Source organism: Myxine glutinosa, chromosome 1 (genome assembly GCF_964187855.1).
Source record: "Myxine glutinosa chromosome 1, kmMyxGlut1.1, whole genome shotgun sequence".
In the NCBI taxonomy this organism is placed as follows: Eukaryota; Metazoa; Chordata; class Myxini; order Myxiniformes; family Myxinidae; genus Myxine; species Myxine glutinosa.
In genome coordinates, this window is record NC_136261.1 from 90926460 (window position 1) to 90949822 (window position 23363).

At 42.2% G+C, this 23363-nt stretch overlaps 1 protein-coding gene across 2 annotated transcripts in view; it reads left to right on the top strand.

The window, feature by feature from the left end:
* The first annotated feature begins 1108 nt into the window (after positions 1-1108).
* Positions 1109-23363, top strand: part of LOC137426132 (uroplakin-1b) — a 42915-nt gene continuing 20660 nt past the window's right edge. Inside the window, exons 1-7 of one of the 2 annotated variants that reach the window (XM_068114828.2) lie at positions 1109-1186; positions 12795-12894; positions 15029-15244; positions 15444-15518; positions 15729-15827; positions 15933-16118; positions 19961-20044. In XM_068114828.2, the coding sequence (XP_067970929.2) occupies positions 12829-12894; positions 15029-15244; positions 15444-15518; positions 15729-15827; positions 15933-16118; positions 19961-20044 (726 nt within the window). In that variant the 5' untranslated portion in view covers positions 1109-1186; positions 12795-12828. Of the gene's footprint in view, positions 1187-2098; positions 2216-12794; positions 12895-15028; positions 15245-15443; positions 15519-15728; positions 15828-15932; positions 16119-19960; positions 20045-23363 lie in introns of those variants that run through there. The other variant, XM_068114836.2, reaches the window with a different exon arrangement.

Here is a 23363-nt window from a genome sequence, read left to right on the forward strand (position 1 = left end):
CAAAAAGCTTTCCAATCACTTGTGGTACCTCAGCGAAGAACTGGCAGGACTTGCTCTGTTTGATGATAGTGTTGAGCTTGATGTCAAGCGAATGATAGTGGCTGCTCTTAAAGAAGAATGCCAAGAGAATCCTCAACCACGGGTACATGTGGATCTTACAGCAAAATAAGCCATCGCTGCCAAGACTGTTGCAGATTTTGTTACTTCTGCCTCATTGCGAATTTTTACTGCATTCAAAGTCAATACAGACTTCCTAGAAAAGGACCCTGGTGAGTGGGCCGATGACCCATCATTTCAGTCATCACAGCAAGTCTTGCGCAGTATTGCCACTGTCAACGACTTTGCAGAACGTGGTGTAGCATTAATACAGGACTACAATCAAGTCTTGACAAAGGATGAACAGCAGCGCCAGTACCTGTTGCAAGTTGTTGAGTGGCATCGCCATCAGTTCCCTGACTCAAAGAAGATAAGGAGGAAATAATTTACCACAGAACTTATTAATGAGGAATCAATGGTCTGGAGGACTCTTCCTCTGTGTGTTTATGATGATTGTCATACATTCTTACTGATTTGGGATTACATCTGAGTGTTAGTTTATTAAAAACAATTTTGTGTGTCGATACTGAAACATTGTAATTTTCAACCCATGTGTGACAGTAGTAAATAAAGTCGTATAGAAACCATCTTTGGCACATTTCAGTTTTTCACAAAAAGGAACAATTTTAGCAACAAGCACCTGAAAAAAGTCCAATTTTATTTTTTGGTGTACATTTGAGGACCACCCTAATATATATATATATATATATATATATATATATATATATATATATATATATATATATATATATATATAATAATTATATATATATATATATAGTATATATATATATATATATATATATATATATATATATATATATATATATATATATACATACATACATACATATATCGAACATACAGAGAAAAGAAGGCAAGTAGATATAGAATAAGATTGTTTTAAACAGCAACAAACCTGTTTAACAGGTTTCTTCCCTTCATCCTTATGAGTCAAACCAATCGCAATACATTACATGTGACGTGAAACACACCTGTACAGGCAATGCCCAGAAAGTTCATTTGGGAAAGTATACAGACAGAGGTGAGGCAGTGATCTGAGAGCAGGTGCAGAGTTCATTGAGTTGAGGTATGTGTGGTTTGAGTGATTACTTTACTTTCCAATTATCGTTTTCAATTTGCTGATGTTAATAACCACTTTCAGTGTGCTGATGTTAATAACCCTTTTCAATGTGCTGATGTTAATAACGCTTTTCAATGTGCTGATGTTAATAACCCTTTTCAATGTGCTGATGTTAATAACGCTTTTCAATTTGCTGATGTTAATAACCACTTTCAGTGTGCTGATGTTAATAACCCTTTTCAATGTGCTGATGTTAATAACCCTTTTCAATGTGCTGATGTTAATAACACTTTTCAATTTGCTGATGTTAATAACCACTTTCAGTGTGCTGATGTTAATAACCCTTTTCAATGTGCTGATGTTAATAACCACTTTCAGTGTGCTGATGTTAATAACCCTTTTCAATGTGCTGATGTTAATAACCCTTTTCAATGTGCTGATGTTAATAACCCTTTTCAATGTGCTGATGTTAATAACCCTTTTCAATGTGCTGATGTTAATAACCCTTTTCAATGTGCTGATGTTAGTAACCATTTCAATGGGCTGATGTTAATAACCCTTTTCAATGTGCTGATGTTAATAACCATTTTCAATGTGCTGATGTTAATAACCCTTTTCAATGTGCTGCTGTTAATAACCCTTTTCAATGTGCTGATGTTAATAACCCTTTTCAATGTGCTGATGTTAATAACCCTTTTCAATGTGCTGATGTTAATAACCCTTTTCAATGTGCTGATGTTAATAACCCTTTTTAATGTGCTGATGTTAATCAGCGTTGAGACTGCACTAGCTTATGACGAGGAGACTTGTTCCAACACTTTGGCTCATCACAGCAGGGACGTTAACAGACGAACCTAGCACCGATGCTTGAAGCGTTGCGTTCAGCACTTTCCATGGAAATGGCGGTGTCTCTGGCATTTTGGAATGCCAGTCTTCTCTCAGCAAGTGGGCGTCTGCGAGTGCGGTCATCGGACATGCAAACCACCAGCAAATCACGGAGCATGTCGTCAATCGTGTCCCCAAACTCACATAGATGTAAGAGTTACTTGAGGTGTTACCTCGCTGCTGTCTGCACATGTAGGAATTGAACCGACAGGGTGACTGAAGGAGACGGATTGCAATATTCCTTCAAAGCGGCCTTCAGCTCTATATATGCGAGCTCCTGAATTGTCTGACAACTACTCTGACAACTACTGCTGGAAACGGAAAGCGACCCGTTCGAACACCGGGAACGTTTTGCACATCCATATGGTGTTTTTTATTGCTGGTATTCTCGGCTGAGTTTCAGTTTCTGGGGTTTTGTTGTTTGTGGTGTTACGGATTCGTCACTTCCGTTGTTGTGGTTTTCATCCACTGTCAACATTTTTGATTCCATGTACTATTATTGTTGTCGTTTAAGGGAGATAGACATTTCTCTTTTTAAAAGGAAAAAAAGTTAATGTTTTAAATGAAACCGGAACCGGATGACAACGAAGAGGAGGAGGAAAAGAAGGCGGAGCAAGTGAAGTCGGGGAAGAAGCCTAGCTGCTTCGAGGTCTGGAGCACACGTTGACGAACGATAGTCACAAGTGAACGTTGGGTTTCCCAGGAAAGGGATTCCTGCGACAGAGTTGTTATCGCTGTGACAGATCAACCTGCGTGTCAGGTTTTGCGATTGACTCCGAAGAGAATCATCAAAGGGCCGTTACGCCTCGAGAGCGGGCCGTCGGCCATTTTGACTCACGCGCTTTGCGTATTGCGCAAGGTTTTTCGCTTCGCTTCAACCATTTCACTGCATCCAGACGATTATCTGGTGTGTGTGTGTGTGTAACGTGGATTCTGAAGGTAAATCTGCGGTTTGCCGATTTGGAGCCGTGAAACGTCCACACCCGAGGGTGTGATTTCCCAGTCGCCTGGAGGGCGCCTTTGGATTTCCCAGTCGCCTTGAGGGCACCTTTGCGCAGCTTTGGCCGCGTGACTGTGACTGTCATCCGAATGGGATTCTGGTCTCGATTGGACATCGTTCTGACGATCGCTGGAGCGGATCGACTTGGGCTTGATGCCGGAATAGAGACATTGGGGAATGTTCTTCTTTTCGCTCACTTGGAGCACAGTGAGTTATATTGTACGAACCTGATGGTACCATCATAGGAAATATATATTGGTTGTACACTTGATTACTATTGTTGTTGTACTGTTATTCTTGTGTGATCTTAATACAATATTTATTTGTTGGTAACAATTGGTGTGGCTTCACCAGTGATCTTTGACATACAGAATAACACATTTTTCTGCCGTGACTCCTCTCGGGGCTCGGAGGTACACCATGACCGGGGGTTGGGGAGGAGCACGTAACAGAAATTGGGGGCTCGTCCAAAATTGGCCCAAATTGAAATTGGGGGCTGGTCTTTGCTGTCAACATTCCCTAAATTTCGTCCGGGATTAAATTCCCTAAATCTCGTTCGGGATTAAATTCCCTAACACTCGTCTGGGATAGAATTCCCTAACATTCCCAAAATTCCCAAATTTGGAATTTTTCTAACATTCCCAAATTTGAAAAAAAATTTAAAAATTGAAATTTTTGTGTGAAGGTTAACATGTGTTAACTGATAGTCACCATGGTGTTTGACGCAGAAAAGTTTGCGGCGTCCCCTAATGAGGCACAGTTCCAAGCATTAAAAAGATCGGAACTCTTGATATTGGCCAAACATTTTAACTTGGAGGTCCGAGCTCATATGAAGAAAGCAGAGATGCAGACATTGGCGGTAGAATCTCTGGTGGGACAAGGAACATGGAAAGAGGTAGCCTTGGATTGGTTACCCGAGGAAAAAAGAAAATGTGGAGCTCCGGAAAATGGAGATGCAACTGCAGAGCCAGGAAAGGTTAAAAGCAGAGGAAAGGAAAGCAGAGAAGGAAAGAGCAGAGGAAAGGAGAGCTGAAAGGGAACTCGAGGATAGAAGAGTAGAACAGGAATGAGAACTCGAGATGAGAAGAGCAGAGGAAAGGAGAGCTGAAAGGGAACTCGAGGAAAGAAGAGTAGAACAGGAATGAGAACTCGAGGGGAGAAGAGCAGAGGAAAGGAGAGTTGAAGAAGAAAGAAGAGCAGAGGAAAGAGCAGAGGAAAGGAGAGCCGAAAGGGAGTTAAAGGAACGTGACATGGAGTATCAGAAGGAACCTAAACTCAAGGAGTTGGAATTAATGGGAGAATGGAGAGAAGTAGTATCCATGCCGGCTAGTTCGACAACTATTCAGAACACTTGGGATGTTGGTCGGCATGTGAGGCTGGTTCCACCCTTCAATGAGAAGGAGGTAGCCAAGTTTTTTTTTTTACACTTTGAGAAAGTGGCTCAAATGCTAAAATGGCCTGTGGGGTCCTGGACTATGTGAGTGCAAAGTGTTCTGGTGGGTAAAGCTCAAGATATATTTTCGGCTTTACCGATTGACCAATGTGCAGATTATGAGTTAGTGAAGAAAACCATTCTCAAAGCCTATGAATTGGTCCCTGAAGCTTACCGGCAAAAATTCAGGAATGCCAGGAAGAGGGAGAGTGAGACCCATGTGGAGTTTGCCAGAATGAAGGAAACCATGTTTGATCGGTGGTGTGACTCGAAGGGGATTGGGCAACCTGTTGCGCCAATTGATCTTGGTGGAGGAATTCAAACAGTGTGTCCATGTGGACATTAAAGTACATCTGGATGAAAAGAAAGTACCAGAGTTGTATGAGGCAGCAACCATGGCAGATGACTATGCCTTGCCACACAGGATGGGGTTCCACAAACCTAACTTCCCGCCTAGAGTTAGCCAGGGGAGTTATGGTAAATCAGGTGCGAAGAACAAATATTCATGGAGGCGGCCTAGAGATGACTATGGGGCAAATCTGATACCGCGACTTTTAGGGATCAGAAGACTACAGTTCCAAGACAGACTTGTCTTCCGGGGTGCCCGAGGCAGACCACGAGTTTTTCCTCCGGGCCAACTTGCGCTTTTTGCAAGAAACCTGGGCATTTGATGTCCCAATGTTATGCCCTGAAAAGGAAAAATCAGGAGCGGAGTCAGACTAGTGCAACTCCGAATGCGTTGGCCAATGCGAGAAATCGTCCTTGGAGGACAGTGCCTTGTGAAGGTTCCCGTGCCAAAGTTACGGCATCACAGAACGACCTTGTTCAAGAGGGTTACAAACCTTTTATTTCAGAGGGGTTTGTGTCACTGGATGGAGACTTAATGAACCATAGACCTGTTAGGGTATTGAGGGACGCAGGAGCACATCAATCTTTGATGCTTGAGGGCATTTTGCCATTGTCAGAGAAGACGGCAACTGGTGTTAGTGTTCTTTTACAGGGGGTTGGTGGCTATGTTAAAGCTCCACTTCATGTCATCCATTTGAAGTCTGATTTGGTGTCAGGACCGGTCACCGTAGATTTACAAGCCACTCTTCCTGTCGAGGGAATCTCTTTTATTATCGGGAATGATTTGGCCGGTGGTCGAGTTTCTGGTAACCCAATGTTGGTTGAAAAGCCCAGTATGGAAAATAACACCGCATAGCTAGAGCAGGAGATTCCGGGTATCTTTCCATCTTGTGCAGTGACTCGTGCTATGGGAAGGAAGTGCTCTGAAGAGAAGGAGAAGGAAGGTGATGTGGATTTGGGTTCCTTAGAGGTATTGGAGGAAAATTCTGAAAGAGGTAATAGGAAAGGGAGTGACATCAAGGAACTTAAGGAAAAGGTGGCATCTGGAACCAAAGAGGAAATGGAGTGTCCGTCGGAGACATCTGGGAACGAGGTTGAGCAAACGGTGCTGGTCCGAAAGAGACTTGTTGAAGAACAACACGGAGATTCGGAGATCCAGAGTTTAATTGGTAAAGCCGTTACAGAGGAAGAGGCTATGAAGATACCTGTTGGTTAATTCATGAAAGGGGAAATACTCATGAGAAAATGGAGACCACCGGAGGTGCCAGCAAACGATGAGTGGAAAGTTCATTACCAAATTCTGGTGCCACCGCCGTACCAGAAGGAGATATTGAGTTTGGCGCATGAGACACCTTTGGCCAGGCACCTTGGAGTGAACAATACCTGTGACAGAATATTGGTACATTTTTTCTGGCCAGGATTGCGACGTGGCGGAGTTCTGCAAATCTTGCCATTCTTGCCAGCTGGTGGGGAAACCTAATCAGAAAGTCCCATCCGCACCTTTAAAACCCATTCCAGCTTTTGAAGAGCCATTCAGCCATGTCATTATTGACTGTGTAGGCCCTTTACCTAAAACTAAGGCTGGACATCAGTATTTGCTGACCATCATGTGCGCTTCCACAAGGTTCCCAGAGGCAGTGCCTCTTAGAAAAATTACTGCGGCAGTTATTGCGAAGGCCTTGATTAAATTTTTCACTTTGGTCGGCCTACCTGTGGTCATCTAGTCTGATCAGGGTTCCAATTTCATGTCAACGCTTTTTCAGCAAGTGGTACACCTGTTGGGAGTGGAGCAAGTAAGATCAAGTACTTACCATCCCGAGAGCCAAGGGGCCTTGGAAAGGTTTCATCACACATTGAAGAATATGATCAGAACGTATTGTTTTGAATGTGACAAGGATTGGGATGAAGGAATACCCTTATTGTTGTTTGCTACGAGGGAATCTGTTCAGGAGTCATTGGGATTCAGTCCTTTTGAACTTGTGTTTGGACACGCAGTGCGAGGACCGTTGAAATTGGTGAAAGAACAGTGGCTACAGGAGGAGTCACAGTCAACAGTGGTGGAGTATGTGTCAACGGTTAGGCACAGATTGGCAAAGGCTTGTGAAGTTGCGAGAAGAAACTTGAAAGTGACACAGGATAAAATGAAGGTGAGACATGACAAGAAATCTCAGATAAGAGATTTCAGTCCTGATGACTGAGTGTTAGTGTTGTTCCTGTTCCAGGTCAGCCACTACAGGCTAGATATTTTGGTCCCCATGCAATCGAAAGGAGGGTTCATGAAACAGATTACGTGGTGACAACTCCCGACCGACGGAAAAAGCGGCAGCTGTGTCATGTCAACCGACTGAAGAAATATTATGAGAGGAAGCCTGTGAAAAAAATGGTTCCTGTCTCACCTGTCGTGCCTGTAGTCGGGGTGCAAGAGAATCCAGAGGTTGAGGCCGGTGTGAAGTTTGATAACATTTATGACCAGGCTTGTCCCAGATTGACGAACATGGAAGTGTTGAGCAATTTAGATGAGAAATTAGGTCATTTGACGAGGTAACAACAAGGACAACTATCCAGCCTAATTTTTGAGTTTGCACATTTGTTCACAGATGTACCTGGTCGTACTGACTTGGTATATCATGATATTGAGGTGGGGGAAGCCACTCCTGTGAAGCAACACCCGTATCGGATGAACCCTGTGAAGATGGAGTATCTTCGGAAGGAGGTTCAGTATATGTTGGAGAATGACATCATCGAACCAAGCAGCAGTGAATGGATCTCACCATGTGTGTTGGTTCCAAAACCCGATGGCAGTTTTCGCTGTTGTACGGATTTAAAACGGGTTAATGCAGTGATCAAGACCGACTCATATCCCATCCCGAGGATTGATGACTGTATTGATAGAATAGGCCCAGCTAAATTTGTAACTATATTTGACTTGCTGAAAGGATATTGGCAGATTCCTCTTACTGATATAGCCAAGGAAATCTCGGCTTTAGTCACACCAAATGGGTTGTATCAATACAAGGTTCTTCCCTTTGGATTGAAAAACGGGCCTGCTACATTCCAACGGCTGATTAATAAGCTTATTGCAGACCTTGAGGGGGTGGAGGCTTATCTGGATGATGTCATCATCCACACCATGACCATGGAAGATCATATTAAACAAATTCATGCATTTTTCAAGAAACTGACTGAGGCAGGGTTGACCATCAACTTATCTAAGAGTGAGTTTGTAAAGGCACAGGTGGTGTTCCTCGGCCATGTAGTAGGTCAGGGTCAGGTGCAACCGGTGACAGCCAAGATAGAAGCCATTGATCGCTTCCAAGTTCCAAAAGGGAAGAAGGAGCTTATGAGATTCTTGGGTATGACTGGTTGGTACCGGCGGTTCTGCAGGAATTTTTCTGATGTGGTAGCCCCTTTACCGAATTTTCTGAGGAAAGAGACCAAGTTGGTTTGGGATGACAAATGCCAGGCTGCCTTTGCCCATGTCAAAACAATATTAATGAGCTCTCCTGTCCTAGCAGCCCCGGATTTTCAAGCACCTTTCAAGTTGGCCATTGATGCAAGTGATGTGGGGGCTGGGGCAGTTCCATTACAGGAAGATGAGGATGGAGTGGATCACCTGGTGTGCTACTACTCCAGAAAGTTTAACAAACATCAGGCAAATTATGCCACTGTGGAAAAAGAGACCCTTGCTCTCCTGCTAGCACCTCAGCATTATGAGGTGTATCTGGGAACTACTACCTTTCCTATAAAAGTCTTCACTGATCACTTAACCTTCATTCAAAAAATGAAAAATAAAAACCAGAGGTTGATGAGATGGAGTTTGGCTTTGCAGGAGTTCAACTTGGAAATTGAGCATGTAAAGGGCAGGGACAATGTCGTTGCTGATGCTTTGTCCAGAGTGAACGAACTTTGGAAATTTCTGTAGGTTGTTTGGAAGTTTTGTTGCTTTATTTTGGGAAATATTAATTATCGTTGCTCATGGGAATTGATGATTTGGGTGTGAGTTTTACTTTTGTTTGTTAAAAGAGTTTTTGCCTGCAAAGAAAGTTTTCACTATGTTCAAACTTTCTTTCTTGAGGGTTGGAAGTGTTAAGGATTCGTCACTTCCGTTGTTGTGGTTTTCATCCACTGTAAACATTTTTGTTTCCATGTACTATTATTGTTGTCGTTTGAGGGAGATAGAGATTTCTATTTTTAAAAGGAAAAAAAGTTAATGTTTTAAATGAAACCGGAACCGGACGACGACGAAGAGGAGGAGGAGGAAAAGAAGGCGGAGCGAGTGAAGTCGGGGAAGAAGCCTAGCTGCTTCGAGGTCTGGAGCACACGTTGACGAACGATAGTCACGAGTGAACGTTGGGTTTCCCAGGAATGGGATTCCTGCGACAGAGTTGTTATCGCTGTGACAGATCAACCTGCGTGTCAGGTTTTGCGATTGATTCCGAAGAGAATCATCGAAGGGCCGTTACGCCTCGAGAATGGGCCATCGGCCATTTTGACCTGCGTGCTTTGCGCATCGCGCAAGATTTTTCGCTTCGCTTCAACTATTTTCACCGCATCCAGACGATTATCTGGTGTGTGTGTGTGTAACGTGGATTCTGAAGGTAAATCTGCAGTTCGCCGATTTGGAGCCGTGAAACGTCCATACCCGAGGGTGTGATTTCCCAGTCGCCTGGAGGGCGCCTTTGGATTTCCCCGTCGCCTTGAGGGCACCTTTGCGCAGCTTTGGCCACGTGACTGTGACAGTCATCCGAACGGGATTCTGGTCTCGATTGGACATCGTTCTGACGATCGCTGGAGCGGATCGACTTGGGCTTTATGCCGGAATAGAGACATTGGGGAATGTTCTTCTTTTCGCTCACTTGGAGCACAGTGAGTTATATTGTACGAACCTGATGGTACCATCATAGGAAATATATATTGGTTGTACAATTGATTACTATTGTTGTTGTACTGTTATTCTTGTGTGATCTTTATACAATATTTGTTTGTTGGTAACAATTGGTGTGGCTTCACCATTGATCTTTGACATACGGGTCTGGTAGATAACATACGGGTCTGGTTTGATAACACATTTTTCTGCCGTGACTCCTCTCGGGGCTCAGAGGTACACCGTGACCGGTGCTTGGGGAGGAGCACGTAACAGTGGTCAGACGTTAGCTTTATTGTCATGTTGGTGGCTCGGTGTCGTTCACTCTGTACACCAATATTGTACGTTTTGATGGTTGGATATCCATGGTTAGAATTTTTTTCGTAAAGAGCAAAGATGCTACTTGTTGATTATTGATGGTGCAGTTTTAAAGTTTTGCTTTTTTAACTGGAGTCTGGTGACCCGATACATTTACCCCACGTAAACGAAGCGAAAAGTTGGGTTAAGCAATTGGTTCACTTCTGTCTGTGTTTCCACAAACGTCAGTTTATGATTGAGGAACAACTTGATTTCAATTGGATGTTATATATTTTAAACAAATCGGAAAATGAACCTGTAGTTTACAGTACATTGACTCTGAATTCATCCTGATCACTCATGTGCAGAGAGAAGCAAGATAATATTTTTACTCTGTCTGTCTGTCTGTCAAACAAAATTGAAAATCATTACAAACACGAAACCTACTGTTTTTAATGACATCATAAGGGACACAAACAACAAGCAGAAGACCGAGTGTAACATGGTAAATGAGGTGGTGTAAGAGACGCTGCAACAATGGCGGTATACTTCCAAAAAATGTTTCGACAACCTATAAAATGTTTATATTTTATTTCAAGTGAATTATACACAGGGTGTTTCAAAAAGAGTGATACAACTTTAAACGTTTATTTTAAAAGAAACCGAAACCTCAGGAACGTAAACCAAACATTTCTTGAAAGCTTATGACTTGGTATTTTAAATCACTGATTGCTATTGCAGGACGTCACTGCTAGAGTTAGTGAGAGCCCAAGGTCTGAAATCGGCATTTACACAAAATCCTTGTAATTGACGTTCTCGATGTGTACCCCTCCGCAGTTTAGACAGGCATTGATCCTGACTCCAAAGGTCTGTCCACCTTTCCTGAAGGTCTCATGTGGCACTGCCTGGAGGTAGTCTGACACCTCCTGCTTCAGGTCATCCAGTGTGTCAGGGCGGTTGATGTAGACAGGCGGTTTCTGAAGAGCTGCTGCAGGAAAGTGTTGGTGTCACCAGATGCATGCGGGGGGTGCACCATCCTGCATAAACCAGGTCATGCTGAACTGGTTTGGGGTGACCTTTTGGGCTAGATCATTATGGAACTTCTGGAGCACGGCCTGGTAGCGCTCACCATTGATCGTCACCATCCTGCTGTTGTCATTCTTAAACCCGCAAGTCCCTAGCATTCCCCACCTGGCATTGAAGGTGCAGAAGCATGTGACATGAAGCCCTTTCAGGTACCACTCAGTGATCTCCTCAGGTGGTTCTGCCCCCCAGAAAATGTTGTTGTGGTTGTTGATTTAGTCTCATACCACAGAGACACCACTTTTGTCTTCTGCTCTACTGTCAATGCTTAGTTGAGCTACGGAGGTAGAAATCCCAGGGAACAAATACCACGATAACACCACCAAACCCTGAAAAGGAAAACAGTATGGGGCAAAAAACAAAGAAATGGCAGGAAGTCAAAGTTGTATCAATCTTTTTGAAACACCCTGTAGTTGAATACTGCACAACACAAATCGCCTTTTTGGCACTCAAGAACCTTCCGTTTCGCAGTACTTGGACAAAGTATTCATGCCCTGAGGGCAGAATAGCTGCACTTCTGCATTCTGACAAATATGGTGGCCCACAGCGCTGTGTGGTTACCATCACACCTGTTATACAAGGTTCATGAACAAAACGAACATAGATTGTGCTCGGAAACACAAAGCAAGAGTTTAAACGATTCTTCCCGTGTCCTGTTGCTCAAGACTGTGTGGCGTCAGGTGCTCAACGAACTCTCTAGTTGTTACTGTATTGTGTTTTTCAATACTGGAGACTTAATTTTAATGGTTGGTTATTCGTGACTCATGGGATAGCAGGACGGCTTAAAGGCATGCACACTCTATCGTAAGCTATTTTGTGGCATATCCTTGAGTACTGTTGGCAGATGACTACTATATCATGTATGAGGATGAGTTTGTCACATTGAAGGAATGTGGTTTTACTCGAAAAGAGTCACAGGCAAAATCATGGGGAATTTTTTTTTTGTGTAATCAAGACCAATTTTTACCTCCGGCCACCGAAGGTGGGTGGAGGTTGTTTTCACCCCTACCTGTTTGTTTGGCCGTTTGTGACCAGGATATCTCAAAAAGGTGTGGACGGATTCAGCCGAAACTTGGTGGACAGTTTGGGTGCTGTTGTTGAACGATTATGGTGAAGATGCAGATCTGGATCCTAGAGTTTTTAAAATTTTCAACTGATTCTTCACCATTGAGAGATGGGACCAAAAACGACATACAGCACAATATCTCAAAAAGTTGTGGACGAGTTGGTTAAGTAACAAGATCAGTGGGATACAAAACATAAACTGTTCAGCCTGGTGTTCTACTATATAGGCTTATCTATAGGTTCTATCACCTGGTGTTGGCTTAGCGGTTAGGGTGCCGGCTTGGGACCTTAGGATCCTGGGTTCGAATCCCGGTCGATCGCTGAAATAACGACAGGGAGGGTTGACTCAGCCTGTCATCCTCCTGAAGTCAGCAAATTGAGTACCAGCTCACTGGTAATTCCCTGTGTCGCAAGAGGCGACTAACAGGATTGGCGGCAGGAAGGGCATCCGGCCACAAAATATTGTTTAAAAAAGGGGACCATGGTGCCCGAAAAAGGCCAACCCCTGCTCTGCGGGGAAAAATGGCCTCTAAAGGTGGTTCTTCTTCCTGTAGGTTCTACCGAGTGCTGTTCTAGTTTTCCCCTTTTGTCCCACTTGCCAACCACCATTTACCTGAATATTTTCATTCCTCTTTTCCAGTTGCTCGTGGTCGTGAAGAGGAGCACTATTCAGGATGGCTCAAGGCCCCATCACTTCGTGCATACAGCGTTTCCTTGTCTTCGGCAACTTTGCATTGGCTGTGAGAGATACAAACACACCTGACACACCATTTACGTTGTTGTCGTATTATTATATCAATGACATCACTGCGCCACACATGAAACATTTCATGCTCTTCCTGACATCAAGAAAATTGCAATCTACATGATCTTACCACAAGTCACAGGAGTCGTCTTTCTAGTCGTGAATTGTAATCGCATTTCTGAATTGCATAATCGTGAAAATCAAATGTTGCAAAATGCAGAATGATGGGAGTGTCAGGAATTCGGAATTGCCTAATTGTGAAAATCAATGATGTCAGGAAACAGCCGCATTGCTCCGTTTCATTGCATCATGTCCAAGAACAATGTTTCCCAACTTTTTTTGCTATGTGGTCCAACTGGCTTTTGACCTGACATGTCATGGCCCAGTGGGGATCATAGCAATTTTTTGAAACCAAAGAAATGTCAATAAGAGCCACAACTTAATTAAATTTAGACTTTTAGAGTATTTAATGGAACAATATTTTTCATTTGAGCAATTTCTTTGTGAAATGAATTAATGCGAGTAAAGTAAAGCAAATTTATTTGTGACAAAGGGTCTTGCCAGAAATTTTTAGAACAGAACATCAAGAAAATCAATTGAAAAGGCAAATGAACACTTCAGACTTCAAGGCTTTTCCATAAAAAAACAAATATTTATTTTAAATTAAGAAATGAAACTCTATTAACACATTGCAATAATAACCAGGAAAATAAAAAATATTTGAAAACTCAAACCAGTTTAACCTAAAGCTACTTTAATGAGAGATGTTCTCCTGAATGTTCTGCACCAGTTTCCAAATCCTATGTTCTGTTGCAGAAAGCGCACATCTAAGATCTGCCTCACATTCAAAGTGGTTCCGAGCCTTTGTCTTCAGCTGCACCAACTTTGTCTTCAGCTGCAAAAAAAAGGAAAAATATAAAAAAAACAAGACTAAAAATATATGCAGGGAATAGTGGGTGGCTACCATTGGCCACCACCAACACACACATAATTGAACTCTTGTTTTAGGCTTTGTGCGTGAAAAGATTATTTTATTTGGGCAAATATTGGACAGTCTCCGTGGCCCACATGGAAAACGTGCTGTGGCCCACCAGTAGACCTAGAAGGACCTAGAAGAAGGACTTGACATTTGCACGAATTAATTTTAATCGACTGTTAGAGAGTGGAGGTCTTCATCAATAGTATTTCAATCATCCCAGCCATCCACAAATCTACTCCAGCAAACCTCATCATGAAGTGGACGACTCCAGGCAGCACCCGCCATGATCATCCATTCATCTGGCAGACCATCGGAGATCCCCTCAAGAGGGAAGAAAGTTTCTGCAGACAGAATAGATGTGACTCTTTCATCACATAAAATGTCTCTGATGATGAAAGAGTTTGCGGGAGTTGTTGGAGATGACAGTTGTCAACCGACAACTTCGTAATTACAGTACATCCAGCCATGAACAAGCCTTTCATCGGTGAGGTCAATAAACACCATTCCATGACGTGGTGCAATGAACGCCGGTATCCTTGGGCCTCCAAATGTGGAAACGGATTTTGTGTAGCAACAAGTAGAGGAACACAATGATCAAATTTGACGGCGCAGTCTGCGATCTTTTGGAACACTAATTACGAGCTCAACAATGAGGCCAAAATCTGAAAGAATGAAGTGGCACACTACATGAGGGTGTAGAATGCCACCTCAAATGTATCAAAAATTGGAAAATTTAAAGTAATGGTCCAGGATGTGATTCAGGTATGGGAGGCCTTATAAGATTTAAATGGCTGCCCATCAATGTTTGTTTTGCAATGGCAGCTAACTTGTGTGTCTAATGATCTGTGGTTGGGTTATATACACATTAGGTGTAACACATGTGGGTTTGCTTATCCAATGAGCAAAGAGAAGAAGTGGGAAGAAAAAGGAAAGCAGTTTGGAATAGCAGGAATTGGGAAATCTGAGGAAGGTGCCAATATTTGACGGGCGTGAAATTTTCACCATTCTTTCCTACCACCATTTCCCCAAGTATGGATGAAAAAAAATCTCTTGTTTCTTTGTTCTTATTTGCAATGGATTGTTGAATCCCATTCTATCACATCCATTCATTTTCATGTAGAAACATAAGAAACACCCCTTTACCCCGCAGTGTATGGGCGTGGTTCTCTTCGCCCTGGGAGTTTACGTGGTCTCTGATCCATGGGGAATTCGTCCAATCCTGGACAACACTCACACTGACCACACTGGCAGTGCTTCCATCTTTGCTGCGGGCTGGATTGCTGTATTTACAGGTCTGGCCTTCCTGTTTCTTGGCATTCTTGGAATGGTGGCTGCCTTCAACTACTCGCGCATCTTGCTTTTCATCGTACGTAATGTTTGAAAAAGATTCTCTTGGACCCTGTTGCACTTCATTATTATTCTTCATGCCTTCCATAAATTGTGTGGACACCTTTCTCCATCCGCCCGAGACTTTCTTGTTTAATTTTTGTACATCCTCTCCAAAGCCAAAGAAATCCACAACTTTCGCCTCCCATTAATTATCCCATTTTTCCCTCTTCCTCCAGTACATCATCTGTGCTATTGTGGTGTTCATCTTTGAGATGACTTCCTGCATATTGGCGGCCACACAAAGGGATTATGTAAGACGTGCCATGTTTATCTCGTCATAATTGTCTGCTGAAACATTTATTGATACTTGGATATGTACCATTTTTTTGCAAAGCCGTGTGACCAGGACACTATGATATCACTTGGGTTCTGGTTAAAGGTAGTGCCCTGATTTTTACATTTTTAAATCTCACCTGCTCAAGCATACTCCCCTTCTCCTGCCTCATGTTACCCACCCTCAGCTTGGTCCGGAGTTCTTTTTGAAACACATGCTGGACAAGTACCAGGGTGTAAAAGCAGACAAGGACTTCACGTCTTCCTGGAACACCATAATGCAGAAAGTCAGGATTCTAGATCACCACTCCTCATAAATAACTCATTTAATAGACTTTTGTCTTTTCGTTTGCTGAACACAACATCAATCTGCCCTCATTTCTTATTTTTAGCACTCATGCTGTGGTGTTAATGGACCAGAAGACTGGATATCGTACACATCAAAATATCGAGACGAGGGCCATGCTATGGAAAATTTCCCATGGCCTCGCCAATGCTGCAACGAGGACGTGGAAGGAAACATTCCTGGTTCAAAAGAAGCCTGCATACTAGGAGAACAGGCTTCCGTGACAAGCCAAGTAAACATTGTCCTATGTCACAGTCTGACACACACGATATAATCAAACACAGGACACTTAACATATAACTAATGTTTCACTCTCCCTCCTCTTTGTTTGACGCTATTGTCTGGCTACATCAATGGTACATTTTCTCATCTCTGATTTGTCGCATGTAGACTTCATTCTCAATGTCGTTGATTGTTATTCGCAATGTCGTTGAAATCCCATCACACACTACTAGATTGTTATTTGCTGACATTGCATCAACATGCAACTAATTTTTGGCAGGAGGTCTTTGCAGTGCTGTTACTCTGGCCATATTGCAAAATAGCCTGGGGTGGGCTGATGGTCATCTCTTGAGGTTGTCGTTCAGACATCTGCTGATTTGGGGGACCTCCCCTGGGAGCCCTCCTGATCCCCTAGAAGCCCCCATGAGCTGAAATCGAAAAATCTAAGGATGAGTGATCCTACAGACCATCAAGTAGAAGGGCTGTATCGGGTTTCAGAGTAATGGGATGGTAAATAAGGGATGAGTAGGGATCTGAAGTTTCACTGAGAGCACCCATGACCGAAATGGAAAAATCGAAGCCTGAGCGATTGTGCGTGACACTGTCTTGTATTCATATGACAAGTTGCAGAACAATCAGTCGGGTGATGAGGCAGGAGTAGCAAAAATAGCAATAAGCTAATGGATGGACGGACATCACGACCCATTTTACAAGTTAATCTCTTCAAGAATCGACATGAGATGACCTAAAAATTACTTTTATTTTACCCTCACGGCCTCTGTTTCATTAATAAGACGAGCGATACAGATGGAACCATCAAGTAATTAGCAACTGCATAACTCATTGCTTATCTACATCGAAAGAAAGCTCAGAGTTTTTGTGAGTTTTACCCAAATGTCACTTCCCATTGAAGACATTTTCCAATAGTACATCTGTGCTTTCAAATGTAGAACAAAGAAAGTTCTCACGAGTATCAGACTTGTCCAGTATCCCATGAAGGACATATTTTTGGGAAGCACAAAAATACAATCTACCACAAAGATATATTAAAAATGAAATTGACCTTATAATATGCAGTAGGTTTAAGTTGAGTATTCATGAGACTTTTAACCTCATTCAGCTGCAAAATAGCTATCAATATTCCAATATAAATAGTTAGTAAAAGTTCATTCAGGTTAGGCACAACCAGTAGAAAGAGATTGATCAAGAATTACATTTCATCAATGGGCGTACATTTGTCACATTTATGCATTCGATTCTCTGGTATGTGTTTTACAATTTAAATTCTAATTTGCTTATACAAGCACAGATGCCTCTTCCATCGATAGTTCATTTATAGAATCGTTCTTGGTAAAGGTACACTTTTTTTTTTTGTATACAAGATCGAGGCTCGTGTAAGAGCTAACATCACAAAAAAAACAAACGGACACACAAAACATACAATAAAGGGAGCGGAAGACAAGATGGGGAGAGAGGGGAGCACACAAGTGCAACAGCAGAGAACAGGGACATCGGAAGATCTGTGTGAGGGAGAGGGCTTGGGGAGAGGAGGCATGGGAAGGTGGGGGTTGAGGTATAAAACACTTGGACACTGCTAGAACTTCCAGGACAGATGTCGGTATTTCAAAATAAGTGGATCTGGGGTGAAATTAACGGGGGTAGAAAAGATCAAGGTTTTGGATGGGGGAAGACAAGAGATGGTGGTGAACAGCTGTTTTAAAGACCTGGAGGGAGGAGTGGGATTGAAGAGAGTGAGAGAGTTTGTTCCAGAGGCAGGAGAAAAGAGGAATGAAGGAGAGCAGAGAGTCTTGATTTTGGCAGTTTAACCATAAGAGGGTTGCAGGCAGATCTTGTGCGACCTGCAGGAATATTTGGGGAACAGAGCCCAGTGAGAGCTGGGGGAGCAAGGCCGGAGAGGAGTCGGTAGAAGACAGAAAGACCACCAACCTGCCTGCGGTGAGTGAGTGAAAGGCCCTCGGAGATAGCTTCATCGCGGGAGATTCCAATGATTCTGAAAATGTTCACTTCTCTTTCAAGCCAATTTTGAATAAAAAAGGATGGGCGTACATTCAGTGTACAGTAATAGTACACTGAATGGATCAGGACGCAACAAGACAAAAGGAACAGTAGAGACAGGGGGTAATACCAACAGCAGAGTTGAAGGCCAACATAGATAGGGAGAGGATAGGGAGACTAACATAGATAGGGAGAGGCTAATTGAAGCTTTTTTGATCAAATCAAAATCAAAGTTGATCAAGAGATGTGACACGCATGTGCTATGGCGAACACTTGATATAAACCCTCTGCTGACGCTTAAAAAGATGCTCTGCCCAACAAACCAACTGTCTACCAACACCATTGCTGGAACCCTTGATGGCATGCTCATGACAAACTGGTAAAGGATGTGCCTGATGTCCGACACTCTCCCCATGTACTGGATATGTGCGCCGAGTATGCTCAGTAGTACTTAGAGCAAGGAGTTTTGCCCAATGCGTCGACATTGATGAAACGGCAATAACATTTGGATGAGGCGTTGTTTTGGGAAAGCTCTTCACCGTGTTCCGGTGAGATGCATGGGCAACGCGTGGGCAACGAACAAACATTGGCAACACAGATGGAACTGGAAACGTGTAACCTTTCCGTTCCTGGGGAGATTAGGCTCGTACATCACCACATTTATAGCTTTTGAGTCCATTACGAGATAGAGATTTGACCCTACCCTACCCTACCCATATCCTTATTTGAATACTCGAACAGTAATAGTACACTGAATGGATCAGGACGCAACAAGACAAAAGGAACAGTAGAGACAGATGGTAATACCAACAGCAGAGTTGAAGGCCAAGATACAGGGAGACGTAAACAAACAATGGTTGTGGGAAGGAATGGGAGACAGGAGAGGATGCATATGGTGGACAATATGGCTACAGACGGAATTTCTCAGGAGGGAAAACTGGAAATTTGTAAGGAGAGATTGGGGTAAGCATGGAGGGTTAACGAGGGTAGAAAAGATAATGGTTTTGGATTGGGGACGATCTGAGATGATGGGTAAACAGCTGCCATGAATACCTGGAGGGAAGAATGAGATTGAAGACAAGAAGCTTCGTCCTATCCACATTCACTTGCCTCCAGCCCCCGAGATCTTACTCAAGGTTATCAGACTGTCATTTTAAAACACACCGACACCAAACCTTGCAACTGCAAGAAACATGGCTTCCAGTGTTCAGTTGGATGTGGAGACTGTTGTAGTGTCAGCTGTTCTAATGCATCTTCCATGCTTCAAGGTGACATTCTTGAGGATACATAAATGGTCCCAAATTCTTTTGAGATTACCTGAGATTATCTGCTTGATGATGTTTCTAGACTTTTGATATATTATGCATCATTCATTAGTGATTGTAAAACCAGTCAAATCATTTATTTTGCAATTTGTTTGAGGTTACCCGATTTGATGTCGCAGATAAACTGGACCAACACATGATAATGGATACTTCAGTATGAAAGTAACCTCATTATGAAGGAAATAAAGGCAGCTGATAAACCGTACATGGTATTTGAATGTTCGGCTGCTCAGGCATGTGCTTTCCCGACTGCAAGATATTATATGTGCGCTCAGGACAACGGGAGGTTGCTCTTCAAGCACAGGGGGCTTGCCAAGTTTGGAGCATACCATACTTTACCCCTTTAAATTTGGTGCCGTTTACATGCGTTATACTGTATAGTGCATGTGTACGACACAGCTCTTTAATCCTTCAAGTTGTTGAAGGTGCAGAAAACAAGCACAACCAATGCAAAGTTATTTCACCAAAGACAGGCTCATGAGGCACATCTGCCTTGTTTCTTTCCTTTCAGGGCTGCTTGCCATTCATTAAGGGACCGCTGGATCGCAATGCGCTCCGCCTTGCTTGGTATGGCTTTTGCGTCCTCTGCTGGGAGGTAAGGCATGCAACTATCTGTCCATCGACATACTGCAGTAAGGGGCCTCCCCCCATAATTACACACACACACACACACACACACACACACATATATATATATATATATATATATATATAGTCGTGGCCAAAAATATTGGCACCTTTGCACTTTTTTCAAATAACTCACAATTTTCTCGAAAAAGAAGTTGAAATTGACAAACGTATTTGGTGTCCACAATTCTTTATTTCACTGTTAATATCACAGAACCGTTGTTTTTGATACAGAACTTAATATATCCTTTTAAATCAGAAAATAAAAAAATGGCATTAACAAAATTATTGACACCTTAGAATTAATATTTGGCAGCACAGACTTTGGACAAAATAACTGCAGTCAAGCGCTTCCTATAGCCATGAATAAGCCTCCTACACCTCTCTACTGGTGGCTTGCCCCACTCTTCTTGTGCAAACTGCTCCAGTTCTTCCAGATTTGAAGGGTGCCTTCTCCAAACTGCTGTTTTCAGATCTCCCCACAGGTGTTCAATGGGATTTAGATCTGGACTCATTGCTGGCCACTTCAGAACAGTCAAGCGTTTTGTCTTGAACCATTCATGCGTGCTTTTTGAAGTGTGTTTGGGGTCATTGTCCTGCTGCAAGACCCATGACCTTCGACGGAGACCCAGCTTTCTGACACTGGGTTGAACATTGCGCTCCAAAATGCCTTGGTAATCTCCTGATTTCATGATGTCATGCACACATTGAAGGCACCCACTGCCAGAGGCAGCACAGCAACCTCAAAATATCACTGAACCTCCTCCATGTTTGACTGTGGGGAAGGTGTTCTTTTCTTTAAACATAGAGATGATGTGCTTTACCAAAAAGCTCTAATTTGGTCTCATCTGTCCACAGGACATTCTCCCAGAAGGATTTTGACTTGTGCAGGTGTGTTTTGGAAAACTCCAGTCAGGCTTTCTTATGTCTCTCTCTCAGCAGCAGTGGGGTCCTCCTGGGTCTCCTACCATAGAAACACCCTTTCATTGAGTGGGCGATGGATGGTGCGAGTTGAAACTGTCGTATCTTGTGTCTGAAAGTCAGCTTGAATCTGTTTGGCAGTTGATCGAGGTGCTTTCTCCACCATTCGAACAATCCATCGCTGCAATCTTCAATCAAGTTTTCTCTTGCGGCCATGACCAGGGAGGTTGGCTACAGTGCCTTGGGCCTTGAACCTCCTGATAACATTGTGTACGGTGGACACAGAAACATCAAGGTCTTTGGAGATGGACTTGTAGCCTTGAGATTGTCCATGCTTGGCTACAATCTTGTGTCTGACATCTTCAGACAATTCTCTGGTTTTCTTTATTTTCTCCATGCTCATTACGGTACACACAGTGACACAAAACAGCAGAATGACTCCTTTTCTCTGTTCAAACTGGTTGAATGGGTGATTTTTATATTGCAGGCACCTGTATCTCATCACCACAGGTGAGTTCATTTCCAAAGTAAAGGAGAATCACCTGCTTGAAATCCAATTATTTCCAACAACTTCTAAAAGGTACCAATAATATTGTCCGGACCATTTTAGGATTTCTGTGTGGAATAAGCGAAGATTTAGTCATTTTTTCAGCTTTTTATGCCTACGCTGACAGTCATCGGAGGCATTATGTTTTCGGGTTGTCCGTCCGTCCTTCTTCCATACGGGCTAAAACTTGTTTTTCTCAGCAACCACATGTCCGAGTGAGACAAAACTTTCAGGGTAGAAGTAACACCCATGCAGAATGTTTTTATGATAACTGTGACATCATAGGTCACGTGGTATGGCAGCCATCTTGGATTAAAAGCAAATAATTAAAAAATTGTTTCTCGGAAACCACTGAATGGAAAAAATTGAAACTTGGCACATTGTCAAGTACTCACAATGGGGAACAAAAGCTTGATAATGATGACATCATAGGTGAAGTGGTATACCAGCCAAAAATGTTTTAATCGAATTCCTTATCCTAAAAATCTGAAATTGCATGTACATGATCTATGACCCATTTGTATTGAAATATTAAATTTATGACATCATAGGTCACATGGTTTGGTAGCCATATTGTATTGTGAAAAAAAAAGAAAAAAAAGAAGGAAAATATTAAATAATTATATATCTGAAACCGCTCACCCTATCGATGCGAAATTTTACAAATATCATCAAACAGCACTATTGCATATAGTTTGAAAATGATGTCATAGGTCACGTGGTTTGGCAGCCATCTTGGATAGAAAAACGAACCTTATCTGATCAACACGAAACTTCACAAATGTGATCCTCTACCCATACATATGCAGAGTGATGGCATCTACCCGTTGTGGGACTATGCGGAGGCATATTGGCGACATAGTCGCATTGTTCTAGTTTTGTTTTGCTCCACTGCAAACTAAAGAAATACATGTGTGGATACCAAAATATTTTAAAATTTCAACAATTTTCTGGAAGAAATGGTGAATTATTTGAAAAAAGTGCAAGGGTGCCAATATTTTTAGGCAGGACTGCTATATATATATATATATATATATATATATATATATATATATATATATATATATATATATATATATATATATCATTCAAAACATTAATGGAAATAGATCATGTCTGAGAAACACAATACGTTTAAATTTGGTAATATCGAAGCAGATATGCAGATATATATATATATATATATATATATATATATATATATATATATATATATATATATATATATATATAGCATTCAAAACATTAATGGAAACAGATCATGTCTGAGAAACACAATACGTTTAAATTTGGTAATATCGAAGCAGATATGATTGAAATTTTTATCAAGGAAATGGAATAAAGAACTGGAAAATAATGGTATTATGGTGCCCTCCATAAGTATTGGAACGGTGAAGTCAAATTTGTTATTATTGCTATATACTGAAGAAATTTGTATTTGAGATGAATATAAGGCAAGAGTACAGAAGGTCAGCTTTTATTTATTGGTATTTCTATGGAGATATGTTTTACCATTTTAGAACAATAGCACTTTGTACGTTCAGTACCCCCATTTTAGAACAATAGCACTTTGTACGTTCAGTACCCCCATTTTAGGTAAGCATATGTATTAAAACAGATGACTAACAAGTGCTTCTTTTTGCTCAAGTTTGTTGCAATGATTGTTCACACATAAAAGAGCTGTGAATGTCTGGTCTTGTTTTTCGTCTTTGCTTTTACCTTGGGATTCTGCCTTTGGAGTTATTTGGCATAAAAACCATGAAGACCAGATAATGGTCTATGAAAGAAAAGCAAGTAATTTGGAAGCTGAAAGAACACC